Genomic DNA, 24,134 nt, shown 5'->3' with positions numbered 1-24,134 from the left:
GGGGTGCCGGGGGGCTGGAGACTGAGGTCGGGGAGAGCACGGGCCCTGGGTCCTTGGGGCCTGCGGGCGGCCGGAACCAGAGTGCGCGGGTCTAGGGATTCGGGGACCCAAATGCACCAGGCCCACACATCCCACTCAGAGGGCTGCGGGAAGCCCCGCGCATACGCCAGGGACACGCCCCGCCCACACTTCCGGGGCGCGACCCGGAAGCGGAAGGGAGCCCGTTTCTTTTCCTTCCCCCAGTGCGTCTTTCCTGCGTCGTACCGGCGCGGCGGGAGCGGAGGTCCACGGCCGTTTGCAGCGTGCGGCTGGGGGGCGTGGAGGCCTGAAGTCTCCAAGCAGCCGCGGCCATGGCGGATGTAACCGCCCGTAGTCTGCAGTACGAGTACAAGGCGGTACGTTTGGGCTCGTGGGAGGATTCCAGGCTCAGGAGTCCAGTGGGGAGGGGGAGGCTGAAAAAGAGAGTTTCAGTCTGAAGGCCTCCAGGAGAGCCACGAAAACGGAGGGGAAGTGGAATCGCGGTGAAGGTGGGGGTTATTTGATGACGTGAGTAACCTACGGGGGTCTGGGGAGTGCTAAGATCTCTCTAGGAGGAGTTTCTCGAGTCCCTTCAACGCTAAGCCCGCCCCCTTCCACACTTCACTCCCAACCCACTCACCACTTTTCCCAGATGTGGGTTATGATGGGCACTGTTAGGAACAAGAATTGCTTAGCTGATTCGACAGGCCGTAAGACTTATTCAGCTCTATGCTTCTGCACAGCGTCATACCATGCAGTTCTTAAGGAAAATATCATTATTACGATTAGCGATTATAAGCAACTAGCTACTACGATTCTTCCATCAGCTGGGGTAACTGTGATAGTAGGAACTGGCCCTGCTCATGTCAAAGCTTCAATAATGTTTTGATCTTTTCAGAACTCAAATCTTGTGCTCCAAGCTGACCGCTCTCTCATTGACCGGACCCGCCGGGATGAACCCACAGGAGAGGTGCTGTCCCTTGTTGGGAAGCTGGAGGGCACACGTATGGGAGACAAGGCTCAACGGACCAAACCGCAGATGCAGGAGGAAAGAAGAGCCAAGTGAGTGCTAAGGGAATACTATTTTTTCCTTCAGATCCAAAGTCTCTTCTCTTTAACATTCGAGCAGCATTTTGGCCGGAATGCTTGGTGTAAGATCAGTGGCATTAAAACGGTTTAGTGAAGGTAAAAACAGAACAGGAGAGTTTAAAGATTTTTTTGGCCTTAAAAAGTGTACCTGAAGTGGAAAATAACTTATTGGTACCTTTTTCTTACATGTGTGTTTCTAGTCCATAGACAGATCTTACTTTTCTTCAGGGTATTTTCAAGACCCTTGCTATTCCTATGTCCCAGTAATTCTTTTTCTTTTTTTTTTTTTTTCCATTACTAACTTTCTACCCCTATTTTTTCCCTTTACTCTTGTCCACTTCTTACCTATTTTGTTGTTACAAACTAATTTAAGCATCCATGGTATGAAAGACAGTTTTTTTTCTTATTTTGCATTTTTTTTCTTTTTTTCTTTTCTTAAATATTTCTTGGGGACGCATTTCAAAACTTACCTTTACCTCACCATTATCTTTTGATCTTGAATATCTTGGTGTCTTGCTCGCTTTCCTATGATGATGTTTCCAAAATTCATGGGCTTAGTTTGATTAAAGTATGTTTGAAATGAGTTAATACATTATCTCCACTTTGTGCTATATCTTCTTTTCCAGTTTTGTTATAATTGGTTGATAGTCAACGGCAGTAGATTCTGTTAGAGCTTGTTTCTCTAGTTAGAAAAGGAAAATGCATTTGAGAGATGAAAAACTAGTCAAAATCCTATTATATAATAGTCTCATACAATGTATGAAGGGTTGTCCTTTTTTTTTTTTGAGAAGGGTTATACTTCTTTTTTTTTTTTTTGGAGATGGTGTCTCGTTCTGTCACCCAGGCTGGAGTGCAGTGGCGTGATGTCTGCTCACTGCAACCTCCACCTCCCGGGTTCCAGTGATTCTCCTGCCTCCGCCTCCTGAGTAGCTGGGATTACAGGTGCTCGCCACCGTGCCCGGCTAATTTTTGTATTTTTAGTAGAGACAGGGTTTCGCCATGTTGGCCAGGCTGGTCTTGAACTCCTGACCTCAGGTGATCCGCCCACCTCGGCCTCCCAAAGTGCTGGGATTACAGGCGTCAAGCACTGCACCTGACCAAAGGGTTGCATGTTTTTTTTTTTTTTTTTTTTTTTTTTTGAGACGGAGTCTGGCTCTGTCACCCAGGCTGGAGTGCAGTGGCTGCGATCTCGGCTCACTGCAAGCTCCGCCTCTCGGGTTTACACCATTCTCCTGTCTCAGCCTCCCGAGTAGCTGGGACTACAGGCGCCCGCCACCTCGCCTGGCTAGTTTTTTGTATTTTTTAGTAGAGACGGGGTTTCACCGTGTTATCCAGGATGGTCTCGATCTCCTGACCTCGTGATCCGCCCGTCTCGGCCTCCCAAAGTGCTGGGATTACAGGCTTGAGCCACCGCGCCCGGCCAGGGTTGCATGTTTTAAATGAGAAACATATCTCACTGTAATGTGTAGTGTATCTAGTGAGAAGACGATGGGGAATTTTTCTTTCTGTCACTGGGTCCCATAAAGAAATACTCCTGCAAGTGATCAAGGTCCAATAGGAATCATTTGCTGAGGCTCAGGTACCGGTTTTCAGATATTAACTTCCTGCCATGAAGCTGAGGAGAGGAGGGTGGGCTTGATCCAGTCTTCCCTCGGGGAGGAAAGGTTCTGCCATTCACCGTCACGTGTCCACCAGGCGAAGAAAGCGTGATGAGGACCGGCATGACATCAACAAGATGAAGGGTTACACTCTGCTGTCGGAGGGCATTGATGAGATGGTGGGTATCATCTACAAACCCAAAACTAAGGAGACCCGGGAGACCTATGAGGTGCTGCTCAGCTTCATCCAGGCTGCTCTTGGGGACCAGGTGAGTGTGATATTGTGAAATATATATTCGGTCTTTGTTTCATTTCCCGGCATACAGCTTCTATGATCCTTGGAATCTTCGAAGTGATAAGCGTCTTTTTGTCTGCTGATGAGTTAACTGATGAGTTAAGCTATCTAGGCAGCACCTAGATAGCTTCAGAATGGAGGCTGGTCATTTAATCAATCTGCCTATGTAATGAAGCCCCCATAAAAACCCCAAAAGGACTAGGTTTAGAGAGTTTGCGGATAGCTGCACACATGGAGGTTTCCGGAGGGTGGTGCGCCTGAGAGGGCCTGGCAGCGCCATACCCTTTCCCACATGATACCCTTTGCCACATGCCTGCCCTGTGCACCTCTTCCGTCTGTTGTCTGTTGGTAGGCATCTTTTGTAATATGCCTTACAGTAAAAGTAAGTGTGTCCCGATCTGTTCTAGCACAGTAGTTGAATCCCAAAAGGGGATTGTGGAAAGCTCGATTTGTAGCTGTACAGTGAGAAGCACAGGTCACACAACCTGTGCTTGTGATTGGCATCATGGAGTGGAAGGCAGGCTTGTGGGACTGAGTCCTCAGCCTGTGGGATCTGACTCTTATCTCCAGGTAGTTAGTGTTGGAACGGAATTGAATTTGAGGACACCAGCTTGTGTCCACTGCACAATTTTTGGATTGGTTGCTGGTGGGGAGGAATTGTCACAGAAGCCTTCTGTGTTAATTGTTGTAAAAGTATAGAAAAAACAAATTTGCTTTATTTCTTTTTTTTTTTTTGAGTTGGAGTCTCGCTCTGCTGCCCAGGCTGGAGTGCAGTGGCGCGATCTCGGCTCACTGCAGGCTCTGCCTCCCAGGTTCGTGCCATTCTCCTGCCTCAGCCTCCCGAGTAGCTGGGACTACAGGCGCCTGCCACCACATCCGGCTAATTTTTTGTATTTTTGGTAGAGATGGGGTTTCACCGTGTTAGCCAGGATGGTCTCGATCTCCTGACCTCGTGATCCACCCGCCTCGGCCTCCCAAAGTGCCGGGGTTACAGTTGCAAGCCACCACAGCCGGCCAAGTTTGCTTTATTTCTATATTCTCAGAGCGAGGCGGCCAGAGGATGAGACCGTGTGTCAGAAAAGGAGAGGGTCACAACTGGGAGGCTCCAGATGAACCTTGCCTCTGGATCCCCTTGTGGGATGTACTGGTCTGCAGAAGGGGCTTGTATTTACTGAGCACTCGATTTGTGTGGAACAGCACGTGTCTTTCTCTCACCCCCTCATGTAACTCCGTGAATAGGTGCTGTTAATACTCATTTTCCATTTTATAGAAGAGAGATGTGAGGCAAGAATAATTAAGTAATTTTCCCAAGTCACAGAAGTAGTATTTGGCAGAGCCAAGATACGATCCAGATAGTTTATATCTAGAATCTGTGTTCCTAACCGTTACACATGTGTGATTAGATTGGGGACCATTATGAGTCTGAGGAGCTCTGTTGATGTGGGTGCTAGAGGAAGTGAGGACAAAGAATTACAAAAGTGTGGCAGGCTAGAGGAGATCTGCCAAGTGACTGCCACCTGGAGATGTGGCAAGCTGTTGTGGAAGCTGTGTCCTGCTGCTTGAGGCCACCTAGCTAATCTTTTTAAAAACAGATGAGTCTTCCTTTAGTTGTGGCATTTTAAATCAGCATTAATGAGAAAGATCAGAGCCTAGTATGCAACAGGTTTTGAGAAAGTGTGGCTGTTTGCATCCTGCCGCCACATAAACCTGGTTGGTGATGTTCTGTCTGTCATCATTCTCAATATTGATTGGTTGTTTCTTGCTACCAGCCACGTGATATCCTTTGTGGGGCAGCTGATGAGGTTCTAGCTGTTCTAAAGAATGAAAAGCTGCGGGACAAGGAAAGGCGAAAGGAGATTGACCTGCTGCTGGGTCAAACAGATGATACCAGATACCACGTGCTAGTGAACTTGGGAAAAAAGATCACCGACTATGGTGGAGACAAGGAAATCCAAAATATGGGTAAGTGAGCTCTTTATGTCCTGATCATGTTAACTGGTTGTTGTTGACCCCTAAGTATGCATCTTCTAGCATCATTCATTTAAAAACCTTAGTGTCAGTGAGTTCCCATAATTTGTTGTGTGTTTTTTGAAGAGTTATAATTGATAGACACCAGAATCCCTAGATTTCAGCAGCTGTTCCTTACTCTGAGACCCTTTTGTTGTGTAGAATATGGGAGAAAATGTGGGCAGAGCCTTGGGGGCTCAAGTGGTTGAGCAAGCAGAGCTGGGCTGACTCCAGGGCTGGCAGGTGGAGAAGGTCTTGGCAGTGGCAGCATAGGTGGCTCTCTCGTGTTGATCATCTAAGTGCCTGTGTGTGTCCTTAGCACTTAGATCTTTCCTGAGGAGAGGTAGTTGGGGAGGACATTGGCTCCAGAGTGGCTTGTTTTACTAGCCATTCACTGCCCTCTTTTTCTAATCCTTCGTCGTTTCAGATGACAACATTGATGAGACATATGGTGTGAATGTGCAGTTTGAGTCTGATGAGGAGGTGAGTGATAAACAGGCCCAGTCCATTCTTGTTTTTGAAGTTGATGAAGGTAAAGGGACCCCTTGTAGTGTAAAGAAGCTCCCTAGTTTAAACCAGATACATTTTATGGTGGTGTGTGGGTTTCAGACTTAGGCATTATATGTTCTTTTGCTTAAAAAAAATGCAGTTATCTTTTAACTTTTCTACAGCAAATTTAAACTAACAAATGTAAAGCAACGTAATTATTTAAAATATACCAAGTGGATCAGCAAAAAGAAAGACAAAAGATAAAGTACAGTGAATACTTTGAGAATGTATCTGCTATGTTTTACTGCATTTTAAACGTATTACAATATTTTCCCTTTTTTCATTACTGTGTCCCCACTGCCTGTTTCAAAAGATTGCACATTTGCCTTAGAGCATGGCTGTAGTTCGTACATGGTTAAGTCACTGGAGTTAATGTTTACCGTCTAATAGAATTCCTTGAATATAAATAGGAATAAGTGGGGTACTTTGAAAAAATTACAGAGTGCCTTAGAGTTCTCAGTGAGTAGATTTGGCTCCTGAAAGGGAAAATGGATCCCTGGTATATATACCAGGGCTGGAAGAAGGGGTTGCATGGGGAGAGTTAGAGGACTAGGAGCCAAGACTTCTGAATTTGAGTCCTGTATCTTGGCAGGTCATTTTGCCTCAGTTTCTCTTTCTATAAAATGAGGCGATTTCAATAGGTGTTTGCTAAGCCACTTCCTACAGTATAGTTAATAGGATTTGATGATTTTAAGTAGCAACAAACTGCTTTGCTTGTAGCAGTTCATTCATTTAGCAGTGCTCGTTACTGAAGCACCTGCTTTGACTATGACACTGTGCCAAGTATGCCTAATGTGCAGTGTATGAGTAAATGGAGTGGTGAGCAAGCTTAGTGTGATCTCTTCATTCCCGAGTCACCATCTGCTTTCCCAGACGTGCCTCTGCATAGCTCTTCTCTTCTGTTAGCTGATCACTGTTTTTGAGTGTTGATTGTTTGTGTATTAGAAAAAGGCTATGGTCCAGTTGATTGCCATTGTGGCAGCCTAAGGTAAGAAACAGAAAGTAGGTGCATCTAATAAGTCTGTGCCAAGCAGTCTTTCTATTACATGTCCACTGGAATAAGGCTGACCTTGGTTCCAGTAGGCTCTCGGTTTCACCCCAAAGCCATTTCTCTAACCATTGAGCTAATTTAGGGTGACTTGAGGGAGAGGTTCTGTGGTGATGCAGGATCAGCTCCAGATAATGGTTGAGTTGGGGCCATTTCCACAGGAAGGTGATGAAGATGTGTACGGGGAGGTTCGAGAAGAGGCATCTGATGATGACATGGAAGGGGATGAGGCTGTTGTGCGCTGCACCCTCTCGGCTAATGTAAGTTCAGTTTGCTTTTTCTCATTGCTGCAAGGTTACTTCTGGGTGTTAGTGCTTCTTCCCCATGCCTAGGTCCTGTTACATTTATTGAGCCGCCTTTTGCTAGAGTGAACCATAATAAACACTTAGTGTCTAGAGTTTCTTAAGATTTCAGTCGGTTTTCTTCCTTCCCAAAGATGTATGTTGATGAAGTCTTAGTCTGGTATTCTGAACTCAGTATTCCAGAGTTTTTCCCTCTGGGAAGTCCTCACAGAAGGTGGCCTGTGGGGTGGCAAGTAGAACTTGGTTGCAGGGTGGTGGCAAAGTGCTCTAGGCTGGCAGAGACCTGGTGAGCTAAATGCCTGGTTACTTTTGTAGCTCGTGGCCTCAGGTGAACTGATGAGTTCCAAGAAGAAGGATTTGCACCCTCGGGATATTGATGCATTTTGGCTACAGCGGCAGCTCAGTCGTTTCTATGATGATGCCATCGTGTCGCAGAAGAAGGCAGATGAAGTATTGGAGATTTTGAAGGTATGGCCAAGATAACAATAGTTGTATGTGTAGTGTATCTTGGCACATGGGGACAGCGTATGAAGTGGCAGATGGCTTTGTCCTTAGTGGTGGTGTTGCCTTCTCTCTGCAGACGGCCAGTGACGATCGGGAGTGTGAGAACCAGCTGGTTCTGCTGCTTGGTTTCAACACCTTTGATTTCATTAAAGTGTTGCGGCAGCACAGGATGATGAGTGAGTATATGGTGGGCTCTTCTTGCAGAGTGAGTACATATGTGTGCGTGTGTGAGATGGAGATTCTGTTGTTTTCACAACCTAAGTGCTTGTTTCTTTTATTTTTCTTCTTTCTACTCTAAGGATGAAGGTTTTTTGCCTTACTTCCTCCTCTTCACTTTTCCTTTGTTCCTTTTGTTGTGGGTAGTTTTATACTGTACCTTGCTGGCCAGTGCACAAAGTGAAGCTGAAAAGGAAAGGATTATGGGAAAGATGGAAGCTGACCCAGAGCTATCCAAGTTCCTCTACCAGCTCCACGAAACCGAGAAGGAGGATCTGATCCGAGTAAGGACTGCGTTGGTTTATCTGTCAGATTTCTGAGCTAACAGTGGCTAGAAGATTGCAGCATGAAGCTAAATTCATATTAAAAGTGGAAGTTGAAAAAGTAATTTCTCTAAATTTTTCGGGATTTGTCAGTGCATACAGGTTAGAATCAACACATCCACATTGGTTTGGTCGTTAGACCAGTGACCTGCTGCTGTCTTTCACCAGCACTATGGGGATCTTTATTGTTTAATTGCACAGTAAATACATGGTGTTTACTAAAATAGAGTAACAGAACACATGTGCTTGCTTAACAGAACCCACACTTTTACCCCTCAGGGGTAGCCCTTGGTACTTAATTACAGAATGTCTATTTCCGGCATCCCTGTACTGCGCATTGCCCCTTTAAAGCTGTGTGTTTGCTCTGATCATTCTGGTGGTCCCCATGTAAAGCGTTGTCTTTCTGTTTGGTGACTTATTAGTGAGCACCTGTGACTGAAGTATTAGCTAAGCAGGGACAGAAAAGGACAAGAACCTGTGATACTGATGAATTGTTTTTGTGATTTTCATCTTCGTCCGCTACAGGAGGAGAGATCCCGGAGAGAGCGAGTGCGTCAGTCTCGAATGGACACAGATCTGGAAACCATGGATCTCGACCAGGGTGGAGAGGTAGGATCCAGGGCGATTTACGTCCCAGGCCTTGTTGGGTGGAAAACGCGCTTGCTCGGCTTGCTCACTTCCTTGGGGTTTTTGTCTTTCACATTCCCAGGCACTGGCTCCACGGCAGGTTCTGGACTTGGAGGACCTGGTATTTACCCAAGGGAGCCACTTTATGGCCAATAAACGCTGTCAGCTTCCTGATGGATCCTTCCGTCGCCAGCGTAAGGGCTACGAAGAGGTGCATGTGCCTGCTCTGAAGCCCAAGCCCTTTGGCTCAGAAGAAGTAAGTGAATTGCTTTCCTCAGTTCTCTGCTTAGTTCGCCTCCTGGTTTGTATTTCAACCATTGACCAGAATGTAGCTTTGTTTCATATATAGTTTATTTTAGGGCTGAAAGCTGCAACAGAATTTTCCCATTCTGATTTTGAGCCCAGGGGACAATATTGATCTCTGGACTGACCTTTAATGGAGAGTTATGCAAAGAGATTGCCAGGGAACAAAATCCTGGCAATCCCACAAAACCAGTCTGCTCAGGGATGCTGCCAACATGATACCGATGGCGCTTCTTTTCTTCTAGCAACTGCTTCCGGTGGAAAAGCTTCCAAAGTATGCCCAGGCTGGGTTTGAGGGCTTCAAAACACTGAATCGGATCCAGAGTAAGCTCTACCGTGCTGCCCTCGAGACGGATGAGAATCTGCTGCTGTGTGCTCCTACTGTAAGCGCCACCCTGCCTGCTTTTTTCTTGGGGAATATGGGTGGAGTTTCTGTTGGAAGATTGTTTTTTATTTCCACCCCACCCCCTAATTCTTTGTCCTTTGATGGAAAAGAGGTTAAATGGTAGGATAAAGTACCCAGGAAAAATTCTATTCTCTGTTTGGGAAATAAGCCCGTGGAAGTTAGGGCAGTGAGAATAACCAGGTGAACAGGCGTTCTCATCCCTGACCTCTCCCGTAGGGTGCTGGGAAGACCAACGTGGCCCTGATGTGCATGCTCCGAGAGATTGGGAAACACATCAACATGGACGGCACCATCAATGTGGATGACTTCAAGATTATCTACATTGCCCCCATGCGCTCCTTGGTGCAGGAGATGGTGGGCAGCTTTGGAAAGGTGAGGGAGTAGAACTTTCCTCCAGAGGATACGGGGCGCAGCTGTCAAAGTGTTGTGGCCGGGCCTGGACCTCACCGCTTTTTGTATTGGGGCATCTCTGGAATGCCTCCTGGGATTGTTTTTATTTTTTATTTTTCTCTCCCCATTTCTAAGATGGAACTGAACCCAGGTACAGAGTTTCTGAAGTAAGACTGTCCTGAGCCATCTTTTACAAGGGTTAGCATCTTTCTTTCATCCTCTCCATGGCAATTTCCTGCAGTTGGTATCATTTGTGTTATTGACGTATTTATGAAACATCAAATGGATGTGGATAATAATAGACCTAGTGGTGTTACTCTAGGTCTTGTTATCTACAAGTTGCCATTTCTTCCTCTTGTGTACAGAGTTCCCAGAGATCTTTTTTTTTTTTTTGAGACAGGGTCTTGCTGTCACCCAAGCTAGAGTGCAGTGGTACAATCATGGCTCACTGCAGCCTTGACCTCCCAGGCTCAAGTGATCCTGCCACTTCAGCCTTCCTAGTAGCTGGGATTATAGACATGTGCTACCAGATTAGCTAATTTTTATGTGTTTTGTAGGGACAGGGTTTCACCATGGTCTAGAATTCCTGGGCTCAAGCATTCTACCCTCACTGGCCTCTGAAAGTGCTAGGATTACAGGCGTGAGCCACCGTGCCTGGCCCCGAGAGATCTTTTGTCTGCTTTATTTGCCTGAGTTAAGTTTCTGTTTGTTTGAGGAAGATATGCTCATAAGATCTGATTCGCCTTGTGTTCACCTGATGGGTTGATGCCTGCTCCCAAGGCCCTACACTCCAACCGCCCAAACAGAAAGCGTGGTGTCCAGGCCCCTTCAAGCACTCCTGCCTGATGTAGTTTTCCTCCCACAGCGTCTGGCCACTTACGGCATCACTGTTGCTGAGCTGACTGGGGACCACCAGTTGTGCAAAGAAGAGATCAGTGCCACTCAGATCATCGTCTGCACCCCCGAGAAGTGGGACATCATCACCCGCAAGGGTGGCGAGCGCACCTACACCCAACTGGTGCGGCTCATCATTCTGGTGAGTTGGGAGCGCTCATAGAACATAGAGTCCAGTTGTGTCAAGGAGGGTGTGCTGGGTTTTCATGCAAAATGTTTCTTTGCTGCCTTTTCTGTAGCACTAGCCCTTGTAATGACAGTTATTGTCAGCTTATGTTTGCCATGTTATTTATTTATTTTTATTATTTATTTATTTATTTATGTTTTGAGATGGAGTGTAGCTCTGTTGCCCAGGCTGAGTACAGTGGCACAACCTCGGCTCACTGCAGTCTCTGCCTCCCAAGTTCAAGTGATTCCCCTGCCTCAGCCTCCCCAGTAGCTGGGATTACAGGTGTCTGCCAGCAGGCCAAGCTGATTTTTGTATTTTTAGTAGAGACTGGGTTTCACTGTGTTGGCCAGGCTGGCCTCGAACTCCTGACCTCGTGATCTGCGCACTTCAGCCTCCCAAAGTGCTGAGATTACAAGCGTGAGCCACTCCGTCCAGCTTGCCACGTTATTCTTTGTATATATTTTTTATGTCTGAAATATTTTACTACACTTGATCTTAGCCAAAAGGCCGAGAAACGATATCTGAAATATTTTGAAACAAATGTAAACAGATAGACAAAAAACCATCATATGCAACATCATGAAGGGCTTTATAAGGAAAAGAATCCATTCTCTGAGGGAATGAATGAGGAATCGGGATATTGTATTCCGTATACACAGAAGCTTCCAGAGATTAGTGACTAAGTCTGAGTGTAGTTTCAGTTGTCTGGGAAAAGCGAGAAGAGAGACTTCGCATGTCGGTTTTCAGTGTTCTGGAGCAGGGGTTGGCAGTCTGTGGCTACTGGCTTTGTTCTGTTGGAACATAATTATATCCATTTGTTTATGTATTATTTACAGCGGCTTTTGTGCTGCAATGGCAGAGCTGAGTATTTGCAATAGGGGCTGCATGGCCCAAAGCCTGAAATACTGACTATCTGGCTTTTTTTTTTTTTAGGCAGAGTTTTGCTCTTGTTGCCCAGGCTGGAGTGCAGTGGTATGATCTCAGCTCACTACAGCCTCCACCGCCCGGGTTCCAGCAATTCTCCTGCCGCAGCCTCCTGAGTAGCTGGGATTACAGTCGCCCGCCACCACGCCCAGTTAAATTTTTGTATTTTCAGTAGAGACGGGGTTTCGCCATAATGGCCGGGCTGGTCTCAAACTCCTGGCCTTGGGTGATCCACCTACCTCGGTCTCCCAAAGTGCTGGGATTACAGGCGTGAGCCACTGCACCTGGCTTTTTTTTCTTTGAGATGGAGCATCTGACTTTAAAAAAAAAAAAGTTTCTGGCCCCTGCTTTAGAGCTTTGCTGCTTGAAGCCTAATCCATGGTGGGCGTCGTAGAAGCAGCAGCATGAAATAGGAGCTTGTTAGAAATGCAGGATTTGTGGCCTCACCCCACACCTGCTGAATGCAATCTGCATTTTAACAACATCCCCGGCTTTGGGATACTTAATAAAATTTGAGAAGCACTGCTTTAGACGGTGAGAACGCATCATTTGATGCATGATAGCTTTTGTTCTTGGGAACTATAACTGCCAGAGGTGAAGTTTCTGATCAGATCATATTTATATCCTTTTTCGTAAAGAAGTTTACCTTTAAGTAAAGTTGTAAACTCATTTATCTGAGTTTCAGAATTTCTTATTACAAAGTATGTCACTGAACTGTACCAAAGCAACTCATGGTCAGAGTCTGTTGCTTTCTGGAGTATTTCGTGGTAAATATTGTCTCCATCCTTTGGGCATCTCTGGCTTGGGATCCCGTGTGTTTTTCCTTAGGCATATTAGGTTATGTGCCTACAATATGGGACAAGTCCGGGAAAAGGAACTACATATCTCTAGTGCTAGAGGTAATTGCTATCCTCCAATTCCACAGGATGAGATCCATCTTCTCCACGATGACAGAGGTCCTGTCTTAGAAGCTTTGGTGGCCAGGGCCATCCGAAACATTGAGATGACCCAGGAGGATGTCCGACTCATTGGCCTCAGTGCCACCCTACCCAACTATGAAGACGTAGCCACCTTTCTACGTGTTGACCCTGCCAAGGGTCTCTTTTACTTTGACAACAGGTATCAGAAAAGACTGGGCAAAGTTCTGCCAAGGTGACCATCCTGCTCTCCTTCCCCTTTTCCAAGGAGTGCTGCTGTGTTGGGTTTTAGAAGGGCCTTTGGGTTTGATGTGCTGTGAATCAAGAAGGAGGAATATTGCTCTTGGGGCGGGAAAAAGACTGTTTATTCCCTCAGTGTTTTCCGCCAAAGCCTCATTTGTCTAACTGTTGAACTTCTAGCTTCCGTCCAGTGCCTCTGGAACAGACGTATGTGGGTATCACAGAGAAAAAAGCTATCAAGCGTTTCCAGATCATGAATGAAATCGTCTATGAAAAAATCATGGAACATGCTGGGAAAAATCAGGTTTGCCCATGGTTTGTGGTTACTCTTGAACCCTGTTCTTTCAAATGTTTGATTTACCAATAATTTGGGAAGATTGACAGAAATTAAAAGAAGACACAACATAAATCACCAATATCAGCTATGAAATGGGATATTACTACAGAACCTATAGCCACTGGAAAGATAATAAGGTAATACTATGAGTAGCTTTATGCTCATAACTTTAAAAATTCAGAAGAAATGAACCAGTTCTCCAACAACTACTAGTTAACTAGCAAAACTCAGCCCAGATGAAATGGATAACCTGAATAGCCTTACAACCATTAGAGAGTTTGGAGAATTAAAAATCCCCCCATCAAGCAATCCCCAGTCCCAGATAATTGTTTTGTCCATTCACATTATCCAGGGTCCCTCCATAAAAGGTTTGGGATCGCTTACACTAAAAATACAAGACAATAAGAGGAAAATGAAAAACTAGTGAAGAGGGCATTTTACTAGACAGTATGATAGAATTTTAAAATTGAAAGTCGAGCAGTGTTAACTAAGACAAAAAAGGGAAAGTGACTGGTTTTATATTTTTTTTTGTCTGATGAAATGAAGCATATGAATTTATATGAAGAGACAGATCTTTTCTTGGCACTAAATGCTAGGAAGACTTCATTTCCTACAACACTGTACTAGTCTCAGACTTATTTCCTAAATCCTTTTTTGAGTAGTAGAATGTTTTAGCTGTTATTTTGCAGACACATTTTCATGCATCTTTGACTCTTGTTAGGTGCTTGAACATAAATTCTGAGTTGAGAGGCCTGAATTTGTAGTCATAGTCTATTTAAACTTGCTGTGCAAGGTAGGATGTTGAAGTTAGTTAATTTCTCAGTTCCAGAACTGTGAACTTGGTGGGTGCATTCCCTTGAAGTCTTTCCAGCCCTGTTGAGGCTTCCTCTGAGCCTGCCCACATTCCTGCCCTTTCCCCTCTCCAGGACCTTGGCTTCTGGTGGTGATGGTGCAACTTCTGCTTCCTGCCACAGGTGCCCTGGGGCTGTTAGTGTCTCGTGACTGTGGCAAACTGTGGCTTCTCCTTAGGTGCTGGTGTTTGTCCACTCCCGGAAGGAGACTGGAAAGACGGCCAGGGCCATCCGGGACATGTGCCTAGAGAAGGACACTCTGGGTCTGTTTCTGAGGGAGGGCTCAGCCTCCACGGAAGTCCTGCGAACAGAAGCGGAGCAGTGCAAGGTGAGGAGGGGCCGGCTGGGTTCCCTCATGCCTATCTGGCAGCCGTGTCCATCTGAGGCCTCAGACAGCTCCTCTAGGACTAGACTATGGTACTGTTGTTTCCCATGGGTTAAGGTTGATTGTCTGGATGTGATTATTACTATTCCACATAGTAGTTAAGGGGCAGGGTCTCATGGGAAGAGATTTCCTTAGTCCTTGGGTGAGTCCTACAGGAAGGCTCACCTCATCCCTGGTCGTTTGTTCCACAGAACCTAGAGCTGAAGGATCTTCTGCCTTATGGCTTTGCTATTCATCATGCAGGCATGACCAGGGTTGACCGAACACTCGTGGAGGATCTTTTTGCTGATAAACATATTCAGGTGAGGGAGTGCAAAGCTTTTGGAGGAGCAGGTGGGACGTACTTCAGAAGACTGGCAGTGTCAAGGTTGTGCCATGTTTGCTCCTGGTACTTTATTGCTTCTGGCCCAGCTAGCCCAGGTCGGAGGGTTGTGGTGGATACAATAAATAGAACCTTATGCCACTCTCCCAACTCTTCACACCTTGTGTGAGGGAAGATGAGTGAGTTTCGGACGGTCTGAGAAGCATAGTGAAGCAAGCACTTTGGTGACTTCAGATAGCTCCAAACAGTGCTTCATGGGGGCGTACGTGGCCTTGTCATTCCCTCTTTCCGGATAGCCTCTGCTTGACCTTTTCTAGTAACTTTAAGGTGGTTTAATACAGGTCTGCACTTGTGCCTCCGGAACCTTGAAATGTTCGTTCCTGAATAGATGAAGAACCCAAAGAAACCTTTCCTCTTTATTCTAGTGTCACATTGACAAGTACGGGGACCCCCCACACCCCACTGGCTAGTCTGATAGAAGCTCTGAGGCCAACTGCCTAGAGAAGCCGGGGATATTAACCCCTGATGGTGGCATCTCTTCTCATTGCCTTGCTTTGCCTCTGTAGGTTTTAGTTTCCACAGCAACTCTAGCTTGGGGTGTGAATCTCCCTGCACATACGGTCATCATCAAAGGCACCCAGGTGTACAGTCCAGAGAAGGGACGTTGGACAGAACTGGGAGCACTGGACATTCTGCAGGTACAGAGCCTTTGAGTTTATCCTCAGTGGGGATCGATATCCTCGCCTGAAATGCAGAGATGCTGTAAAGCTGGCAGATCAGAGGCCTAGTTCTGTAATGTAGATCCCTGCATCAAAATCACACATTCTCTTGCTATAGCATTCTTGGTTCGCTGTCCCTGATCTAGATGCTGGGACGTGCTGGAAGACCCCAGTATGACACCAAGGGCGAAGGCATCCTCATCACGTCTCATGGGGAGCTGCAGTACTACCTGTCCCTCCTCAACCAACAGCTTCCTATTGAGAGCCAGATGGTTTCAAAGCTTCCTGACATGCTCAACGCAGAAATCGTGCTGGGGAATGTCCAGAATGCCAAGGTATGGGAGGACTCTGCCTGTTGTGCTTCATGCCTTCCCCACAGACACCAAGGCACCAGGTGTGGGTCGGTCCCTATTGTGCCGCGGGACAGCAGCGTCCGAGGCTTTCCGTCCCTGCACCCACATCTTGGGTCTGGCAGATAGTTCCCCTTGTTACCAAGATCTTAGAAGATGCTTAGATGTTTTTACTAATGAAATGCTGAACACATTGAGAATATGATGTAATATGCATCGTTGTAGCTGGGAATTTCTAAGCAATTCATGGTAGCCTTTCATTTGGACATCAAGAGTTTCTTCATACTAAGAACCATGAGCTGTGTCTTGTAGGACGCAGTGAACTGGCTGGGCTATGCCTACCTGTATATCCGAATGCTGCGGTCCCCAACCCTCTATGGCATCTCTCATGATGACCTCAAGGGAGATCCCCTGCTGGACCAGCGCCGACTAGATCTGGTTCACACGGCTGCCCTGATGCTGGACAAGAACAATCTGGTCAAGTACGACAAGAAGACGGGCAACTTCCAGGTGCGTGGGGTGAGGGTTTTGAGGCAAAGGTCTCAGCAAAAGTTACTGGCCCAGGAGAAGATTTTCCAGATTGCTCTCGACGTGAGCACTGCCTGTCTAATCACCCGTTGCTTAGAACAGCAGAAAAGTGGTTGCTTTTCCTGTAACTCGAAGTGGATAATTTAGCTGTCTTGTCTGTGCAGGCATCATTTCACTATGGGTCAGCTTATTGTGCCATTTTTCTTCATGTGCCTGGGCCTGGCCTGGCACTTGCACTGCTGTGACTTCATCCAGTTGTCCTATTAGGACAATAACTTATAGGACATTGAGTCATATACTTTACCAAAAATCGCACAAAAAAACCTATAAGACAATAACTTACGGTCCACAGTTAGAGGCGGGAGCTCATTAGTAGTCAGCACTGGATTGAGCCAACCTTCTCTCCAGGTGACAGAACTGGGCCGTATAGCCAGCCACTACTACATCACCAATGACACTGTGCAGACTTACAACCAGCTGCTGAAGCCCACCCTGAGTGAGATTGAGCTCTTCCGAGTCTTCTCGTTATCCTCTGAGTTCAAGAACATCACAGTGAGAGAGGTGAGCTATGCAGTGTGCTGGGGCGGGGAGTTGGTGCTCAGCGAGTTGCTGAATGGTTTCCCTCCTCGGCCACAAGGCTTTCCCTTGACCTTTTCCTGCTTGTGGCAGGAGGAGAAGCTGGAGCTGCAGAAGTTGCTGGAGAGGGTGCCCATCCCTGTAAAAGAGAGCATCGAGGAACCCAGCGCCAAGGTGAGCGCCGCTCCTCTTTGCTTTGGTCAGGATGAGGATTAAGTGGTTTTCATAATCTTCTAAAAGATGAACCTTGAATTTGGGTTCATGTGTGGTAGCCTGCTCAGTTCTCCTAGTTTTTGCAGCCTTCTCGCATGTTCTTTTTATATGAAATAACAATTATTTAGTATTTGTAAATCAAGACCTGTAGAAGATCTCACCTGGCCTGGATGCTCAGAGCAGAAATGTAATTCCCTTTCTTGGACTGTTCAGTGGTTGGTCTCCTGCTGGCTGATTTTGCTTCTTTACAGATCAATGTTCTTCTGCAAGCCTTCATCTCGCAGCTGAAATTGGAGGGCTTTGCCCTGATGGCTGACATGGTGTATGTCACACAGGTGAGGGTGGAGTTGTATGGGAGCTGTGAGAAGGGGCTGAACAGTTCAGTCCCTGTGTTCTGTGTGCCTGCTGGGAAAAGGAGGCCTGATGCTAGTGAGATGGAAGGAGTGTTCAGTTCTGCTCTTGCGGGGTCATTGGTTGGTGCATGTGTGGTACAGCCACTCTGTAGTACACATCTTGAGCACGTGGGAAAGGTAAGACCTTAAGAGGGAAGGCTTCAAGGCTCCACAGGCCCTCAGACAGGAAGAGCCACAGCACACGGTGTCTGCTTCCCGGCAGCGAAGTGATGTCCCACTGTTGCTGCACAGCTCATAAATAAATCCAAAAACGGCGCGGGGTTTTATTAGCTGCTCTTCATCTTTACCTCTAAGGACAGGTCACTGTACCCTCAACTCTTCCTAGAACTCTAAATGCTAAATGAGTCAAAAGCTTTAAAATCATGCAGTGAATGTTAGGTTAAAATGTTGTGCGGTGACCTTGAGCCGCACTTTTCTAATTGTTCCCCATTCGGCAGACATCTACTGTATAGGAGGGAGAAAGGCGTAAAGACGGGGGACTTTGCCTTTGAGTTGGGGTGGGTGGTTGTGTCAGAGCTGGAGGTAATGAAACCGTGTGCAGAGTGGCTCACAGGCTTGGGGATAGTCAAGACTTAACAGTGGGAATGATGCTTCTTTGCCTAGTCGGCTGGCCGGTTGATGCGAGCGATATTTGAAATTGTCCTGAACCGAGGTTGGGCACAGCTTACAGACAAGACGCTGAATCTCTGCAAGATGATCGACAAACGCATGTAAGGACCCAGTGATCCGGATGCTGGTGCCCATGAGTGGGGTCCCCAGCCCAAGGGTCGTCTGATCTCCAGACCCGACGTCTGAAGTCTGATCTGAACCTTGTTGCATGTTGAGAAGAGGGAAGGCCCTCTGTGGTCGGGCCGGGGGGTAGGAGAAAGGTGGAGGCCAGGGCTGGCACAGCGTCAGTGTCTGCCTTTAATCACTGTGTCTTGTGTGGTCACTGCTGAACTTTCGGAAGCCATGATGTGGACGGTTTGTCACATCCCTGCAGAAGGGACCAACAGCTTTGCCTCCTTCCTGGATAGGTGGCAGTCCATGTGTCCTCTGCGCCAGTTCCGGAAACTCCCTGAGGAAGTAGTGAAGAAGATTGAGAAGAAGAATTTCCCCTTTGAGCGTCTGTACGACCTGAATCATAATGAGATCGGTGTGTGAGATGCTCTTGCCCTTGTCTTCACTGCCTGGGTGTCTCTCCCAGTCTGCCTACGCAGTCTTCCGTTCCTAGCCCTGTGCGTTAGTATCCTGTGTTCCCTCCCCAGGTCCCATTGAAGGGCTGGCCCTTGGTCTGGGGACTTGGAATCCTGGGCTCCACTGACCATAAAGGGAAGGCCCTACTCCTTTCCTGCAGTGGCCCTCAGGCCCAGTTTGCCGGATAGTGGGCAGGCTGGGCTGTAGCCTTAGTACTCGCATTTCCTCGTAGGGGAGCTTATCCGCATGCCAAAGATGGGGAAGACCATCCACAAATACGTCCATCTGTTTCCCAAGTTGGAGTTGTCGGTGCACCTGCAGCCTATCACACGCTCCACCCTGAAGGTGGAGCTGACCATCACGCCGGACTTCCAGTGGGATGAGAAGGTGAGGCTCTGCTGGGCAGAGGAGCTGGATTGGTGGCGCGCTGTCTACGTTGACTCGCGTTCCTTTCACCCTTGCTTCTGTTGGCAGGTGCATGGTTCATCCGAGGCTTTCTGGATTCTGGTGGAGGACGTGGACAGCGAGGTGATTCTGCACCATGAGTATTTTCTCCTCAAGGCCAAGTACGCCCAGGATGAGCACCTCATTACGTTCTTCGTGCCGGTCTTTGAGCCGTTGCCCCCTCAGTACTTCATCCGAGTGGTGTCTGACCGCTGGCTCTGTGAGTGTCTCCTCTCTCGAGTCCCCAGGAACAGTCCCTCCAAGGACAGTAGAAGAATGTCTTGCACTTTGTCCCGGGCTTGCCTTTGCTGGGGACAGAGTGATACATATGCTGCCTAGGTTTCCAGTGTCCATGGAGGGGATCTAGAGGCCAGTGAGGTAAAGAGAGCTTATCTCCTTCCTGCTTCTTTTCTGGTAGCTTGTGAGACCCAGCTGCCTGTCTCCTTCCGGCACCTGATCTTGCCGGAGAAGTACCCACCTCCAACCGAGCTTTTGGACCTGCAGCCCTTGCCCGTGTCTGCTCTGAGAAACAGCGCCTTTGAGAGTCTTTACCAAGATAAATTTCCTTTCTTCAATCCCATCCAAACCCAGGGTAAGTGTTTCCATCCCTCCTCTGGAGGCTTTTGAAGTCACCAGGAGACAGATGTGTTCTGTGGCAGGCAGGGGAGTGGGGGCGCTCAGGCACTTGGTAGGCCTGGGAGCTCCTCAGCGTGACCCCTGGGGCCTACCGGGACTTTTTCCTTTGTCAGAAGCCTTGGTTTCTTTGCTGCTCTGCATGTGTCACTGTGGAGGGGCAGTAGAGCAAGGCCTTACATGGCATGGTTATTTCTCAGGCCCAGGGGGCTTAGAGGCCTGCCCCTGGCACTCAAGTATTGAATCAGAACCATGGCGTGGCACTGAGGCCTCCTCCCCCACATCATGATAAATAACAGGGACATTCACAGAGCAGGCACTGTGGTCTCAGTCCTTGGCTGAGTACATCACCAGTGTTTTGTCTCTTACTCCTCCCACCAAGCCTAAAAGGAGTCACTGTTGGAGATACTGCCATTAGCGTTCCATTTTATAGGTGAGGAACTGAGGCATAGGGGGTGCCCCAGTTGAACCAACTGGTAAATAGAACTTGTATTTTAATTCAGTGTTGATGCCAGGGCTAAGGCTCTTACTTTCTACCTTAGGCTGTTTCTAGGAAATGTAGGAGAGTGTTGAAGGGGCAGAGAAAGGGATCCAGTTCCTTTCTGTCCTGCATCCTAGTCCCTGAGAAGCAAAGAACAATGTGTGGCTTCTTTTGCTTTGCTTTTGTTGTCATCCCACACATCTCCAGGGGACCTGGGCTCTTGATCTTGGCCTCTTCCCCTTTACCTGTTAAGTGGTAGCAGGTGAGGGGGTACAGCAGGGCCGGCCTGGAGTTAGAGGCTCGGATGCCACTGCTCCTCTGTCTGCACTCCAGAACTGCCTGACTTCATTTCTTATGTTGTCCTTTGTTTTGACAAGTGGTCCACGTCCCAGTCCGTCTCTTCTTCCCTCTTGGTACTCACACTGCTTCTTTCTGTTGGTTTCCAGTGTTTAACACCGTGTACAACAGTGACGACAACGTGTTTGTGGGGGCCCCCACGGGCAGTGGGAAGACCATTTGTGCAGAGTTTGCCATCCTGCGGATGCTGCTGCAGAGCTCAGAGGGGCGCTGTGTGTACATCACCCCCATGGAGGCCCTGGCAGAGCAGGTATGACATGGCGCTGTATCACGTGAATTTGCCCAGAAGCATTTCATCTGTGATTCCATATGAAGGCTTTTTTAGGCCGGAAATTTGCAGGGTCATTTCTTCAGTTTGTGTATTAAAGAAAAGCCGCCCCAGCGAGGCGTGGTGGCTCACGCCTGTAATCCCAGCACTTTGGGAGGCCGAGGCGGGCAGATCTCCTGAGATCAGGAGTTCGAGACCAGCCTGGCCAACATGGTGAAACCCCGTCTCTACTAAAAATACAAAAACTAGCTGGGTGTGCTGGCACGCGCCTGTAATCCCAGCTACTCGGGAGGCTGAGGCAGGAGAATTGCTTGAACCCGGGAGGCGGAGGTTGCAGTGAGCCAAGATTGCACCACTGCACTCCAGCCTGGGCAACGAGAGTGAGACTTCATCTCAAAAAAAAAAAAAAAAAAGAAAGAAAAGCTGCCCCATCACATAAAGGCTGCTGTGGGATTAGAACGTAGCTTGAGATCAGCAGGTCTCTGGCATCTCAGGTTTTCCTCAGGTAAGTGAAAGATGCCTGGTATGACCTCATGTTGTTCGGCCTCCCTCCTCTGCCTGCCAGGTATACATGGACTGGTATGAGAAGTTCCAGGACAGGCTCAACAAGAAGGTGGTACTCCTGACGGGAGAGACCAGCACAGACCTGAAGCTGCTAGGCAAAGGGAACATTATCATCAGCACCCCCGAGAAGTGGGACATACTTTCCCGGCGGTGGAAGCAGCGCAAGAACGTGCAGAACATCAACCTCTTCGTGGTGGATGAGGTCCACCTTATCGGGGGCGAGAATGGGGTATGGCGCGACCTTGCAGCACAGATGAGGGACTGGGACTGACCGAGTGACCTTGGCATTGGGCCTTGCATTTGGGTCTGAGGACGGAGGCTTGGGGCTTCTCCCCGGAGGATTCTGCCTGCTGCCCTATTCCAAAGGGACAAGGTCAGCTTTTTTGGTAGTACTTTAGGAAAACAGTATTGTTTAGTGGAGGTTGGCTGCTGTGGAGGAGGTAGAACCAAAAACATGAGAGCTCCTAGTTAGAAGGAAGAACGAGGTCATTTTGAGGCTGCTGGGCTGTTCACAAAGGGGACCTCCAGGCAGAGGATGGGAGCCTCGGCCTGCAGTGACCCTCCCTCCCTCTTTCCAGCCTGTCTTAGAAGTGATCTGCTCCCGAATGCGCTACATCTCCTCCCAGATTGAGCGGCCCATTCGCATTGTGGCACTCAGCTCTTCGCTCTCCAATGCCAAGGATGTGGCCCACTGGCTGGGCTGCAGCGCCACCTCCACCTTCAACTTCCACCCCAATGTGCGTCCCGTCCCTTTGGAGCTGCACATCCAGGTAGGACCCACTCTCCTCATCCGTCTGTGGGGTCCTACGTAGATCCTGAGTGCCCAGGTCTGATAACCTTGGTGTGTTTTCTTCTCCCCGGTCGCCAGGGCTTCAACATCAGCCATACACAAACCCGCCTGCTGTCCATGGCCAAGCCTGTGTACCATGCTGTCACCAAGCACTCGCCCAAGAAGCCTGTCATTGTCTTTGTCCCGTCTCGCAAGCAGACCCGCCTCACTGCCATTGACATCCTCACCACGTGTGCGGCAGACATCCAACGGCAGAGGTGGGCGGGGCCTGGTGTCTGGGGGCTGGGGTTAGGTTAAGTGAGGCTGGCCCACTCCAAGGGTGCCCTCTTTATGAGGGTGGGGTTAGCCCATGTGGCTCGGGGCCAGGTTCTGTACAGCTGGCAGGATGTCTGCCAGGAATTGGACCACTCTGAGCTGAGCCATTGCCTGTGCCTCACAGGTTCTTGCACTGCACCGAGAAGGATCTGATTCCGTACCTGGAGAAGCTGAGTGACAGCACGCTCAAGGAAACGCTGCTGAATGGGGTGGGCTACCTGCATGAGGGGCTCAGTCCCATGGAGCGGCGCCTAGTGGAGCAGCTCTTTAGTTCAGGTGAGTCAGGCCACAGAAGGGGAGCACAGCAAGGGCATCACCAAATGGTGGTGGTAAACCTGAGGGGTGCGGATGGCAGTATTTCTCTACAGCATACTAGACCTTTTCAGAATACTGTTTAGGACTCTTAGCTGTTAACTCATTTGATCCTCCCGAGAGCCTCGTGAGACAGGTGAGACAAACACTGTCCCTACTTGCCAGGTGAGAAAACAGGCAGACACGTCGGGCTGTGCTATTACAGACAGGTGAGAAAACAGTCAGACACGTCGGGCTGTGCTATTACAGACAGGTGAGAAAACAGGCAGACACGTCGGGCTGTGCTATTACAGACAGGTGAGAAAACAGTCAGACACGTCGGGCTGTGCTATTACAGACAGGTGAGAAAACAGGCAGACACGTCGGGTTGTGCTATTACAGACAGGTGAGAAAACAGGCAGACACGTCGGGTTGTGCTATTACAGACAGGTGAGAAAACAGGCAGACACGTCGGGCTGTGCTATCTCAGACAGGTGAGAAAACAGGCAGACATGTCGGGTTGTGCTATTTCAGAACCTGGTTTTCTAGAGTCCAGGACCTTTGGCCACTAGACTGCTGATTCTCCATGGATTAGTTCATTCTTGCATTGCTATAAAGAAATACTTGAGACTGGGTCATTTATAAAGAAAGGAGGTTTAATTGACCCACAGTTCTGGAGGCTGTACATGAAGCATGGTGGCATCTGCTTCTGGGAATGCCTCAGGGAAGGCCAACGGGAAGCAGGCATCTTACATGGCAGGAGCCAGGACCGAGAGAGTGGGTGGGGAGGTGCTACACACTTGAACAACCAGATCTTGTGAGAACTCACTCGCTAGACAGTACCAAGGGCGGGTTGTGCTAAACCATTCATGAGAACTCCGCCCCCGTGGGCCAGTTATCTCCCACCAGGTCCCTCCTCCAACACTGGGGACTACAGTTCGATGAGATTTGGTGGAGACACAGATCCAAACCATCTCACCAAGATCGTTAGACTTTAGAGATTAGCACACAGGAGAGCTCTGATTCTCCCTTGGGCACACTCTTGCTGGCCACTGTCCCTTGTTGACCTGTGGCATTTTGTGCAAAGATTTACCTTTTAACACTGCTTAATGGAGCCTCATTGGAGATCCTCCTGCCAGAATCACTTCCTGTTACTCTTTGGCCCTTGAATCTGCCTGTTTGGGGCATGCTTAGAGTGACCTCCGGTTTGCTGGCGTGGCTGAGCCAGCCCATGGCTGCGTGAGTGTTAGCACTTTCCGGTCAGAGGAGCAGTCCATCAGCAGTAGTTATGCCTTGGTGTTC

At 48.3% G+C, this 24,134-nt stretch overlaps 1 protein-coding gene across 2 annotated transcripts in view; it reads left to right on the top strand.

Moving 5' to 3' along the window:
• The first annotated feature begins 241 nt into the window (after nt 1-241).
• SNRNP200 (small nuclear ribonucleoprotein U5 subunit 200) overlaps nt 242-24,134 on the top strand; it is a 30,627-nt gene continuing 6,734 nt past the window's right edge. The window contains exons 1-34 of one of the 2 annotated variants that reach the window (XM_005574983.5): nt 242-395; nt 917-1,080; nt 2,803-2,974; nt 4,770-4,962; nt 5,435-5,490; nt 6,766-6,864; nt 7,222-7,374; nt 7,487-7,586; nt 7,774-7,910; nt 8,475-8,558; nt 8,659-8,832; nt 9,125-9,262; nt 9,502-9,657; nt 10,541-10,711; nt 12,588-12,781; nt 13,000-13,123; nt 14,186-14,335; nt 14,584-14,694; nt 15,281-15,412; nt 15,580-15,768; nt 16,096-16,293; nt 16,720-16,872; nt 16,981-17,061; nt 17,352-17,435; nt 18,117-18,223; nt 18,530-18,648; nt 18,922-19,076; nt 19,164-19,353; nt 19,552-19,725; nt 20,694-20,854; nt 21,438-21,665; nt 22,015-22,206; nt 22,305-22,483; nt 22,666-22,817. In XM_005574983.5, the coding sequence (XP_005575040.1) occupies nt 351-395; nt 917-1,080; nt 2,803-2,974; nt 4,770-4,962; nt 5,435-5,490; nt 6,766-6,864; nt 7,222-7,374; nt 7,487-7,586; nt 7,774-7,910; nt 8,475-8,558; nt 8,659-8,832; nt 9,125-9,262; nt 9,502-9,657; nt 10,541-10,711; nt 12,588-12,781; nt 13,000-13,123; nt 14,186-14,335; nt 14,584-14,694; nt 15,281-15,412; nt 15,580-15,768; nt 16,096-16,293; nt 16,720-16,872; nt 16,981-17,061; nt 17,352-17,435; nt 18,117-18,223; nt 18,530-18,648; nt 18,922-19,076; nt 19,164-19,353; nt 19,552-19,725; nt 20,694-20,854; nt 21,438-21,665; nt 22,015-22,206; nt 22,305-22,483; nt 22,666-22,817 (4,915 nt within the window). In that variant the 5' untranslated portion in view covers nt 242-350. Of the gene's footprint in view, nt 396-916; nt 1,081-2,802; nt 2,975-4,769; nt 4,963-5,434; nt 5,491-6,765; nt 6,865-7,221; nt 7,375-7,486; nt 7,587-7,773; nt 7,911-8,474; nt 8,559-8,658; nt 8,833-9,124; nt 9,263-9,501; nt 9,658-10,540; nt 10,712-12,587; nt 12,782-12,999; nt 13,124-14,185; nt 14,336-14,583; nt 14,695-15,280; nt 15,413-15,579; nt 15,769-16,095; nt 16,294-16,719; nt 16,873-16,980; nt 17,062-17,351; nt 17,436-18,116; nt 18,224-18,529; nt 18,649-18,921; nt 19,077-19,163; nt 19,354-19,551; nt 19,726-20,693; nt 20,855-21,437; nt 21,810-22,014; nt 22,207-22,304; nt 22,484-22,665; nt 22,818-24,134 lie in introns of both variants that reach the window. The other variant, XR_012421863.1, reaches the window with a different exon arrangement.

Source organism: Macaca fascicularis, chromosome 13 (genome assembly GCF_037993035.2).
Source record: "Macaca fascicularis isolate 582-1 chromosome 13, T2T-MFA8v1.1".
NCBI classification, from domain to species: Eukaryota; Metazoa; Chordata; class Mammalia; order Primates; family Cercopithecidae; genus Macaca; species Macaca fascicularis.
The sequence above is the reverse complement of the archived record's forward strand: the minus strand, read 5'-3'. Positions and strand labels throughout refer to the sequence as shown.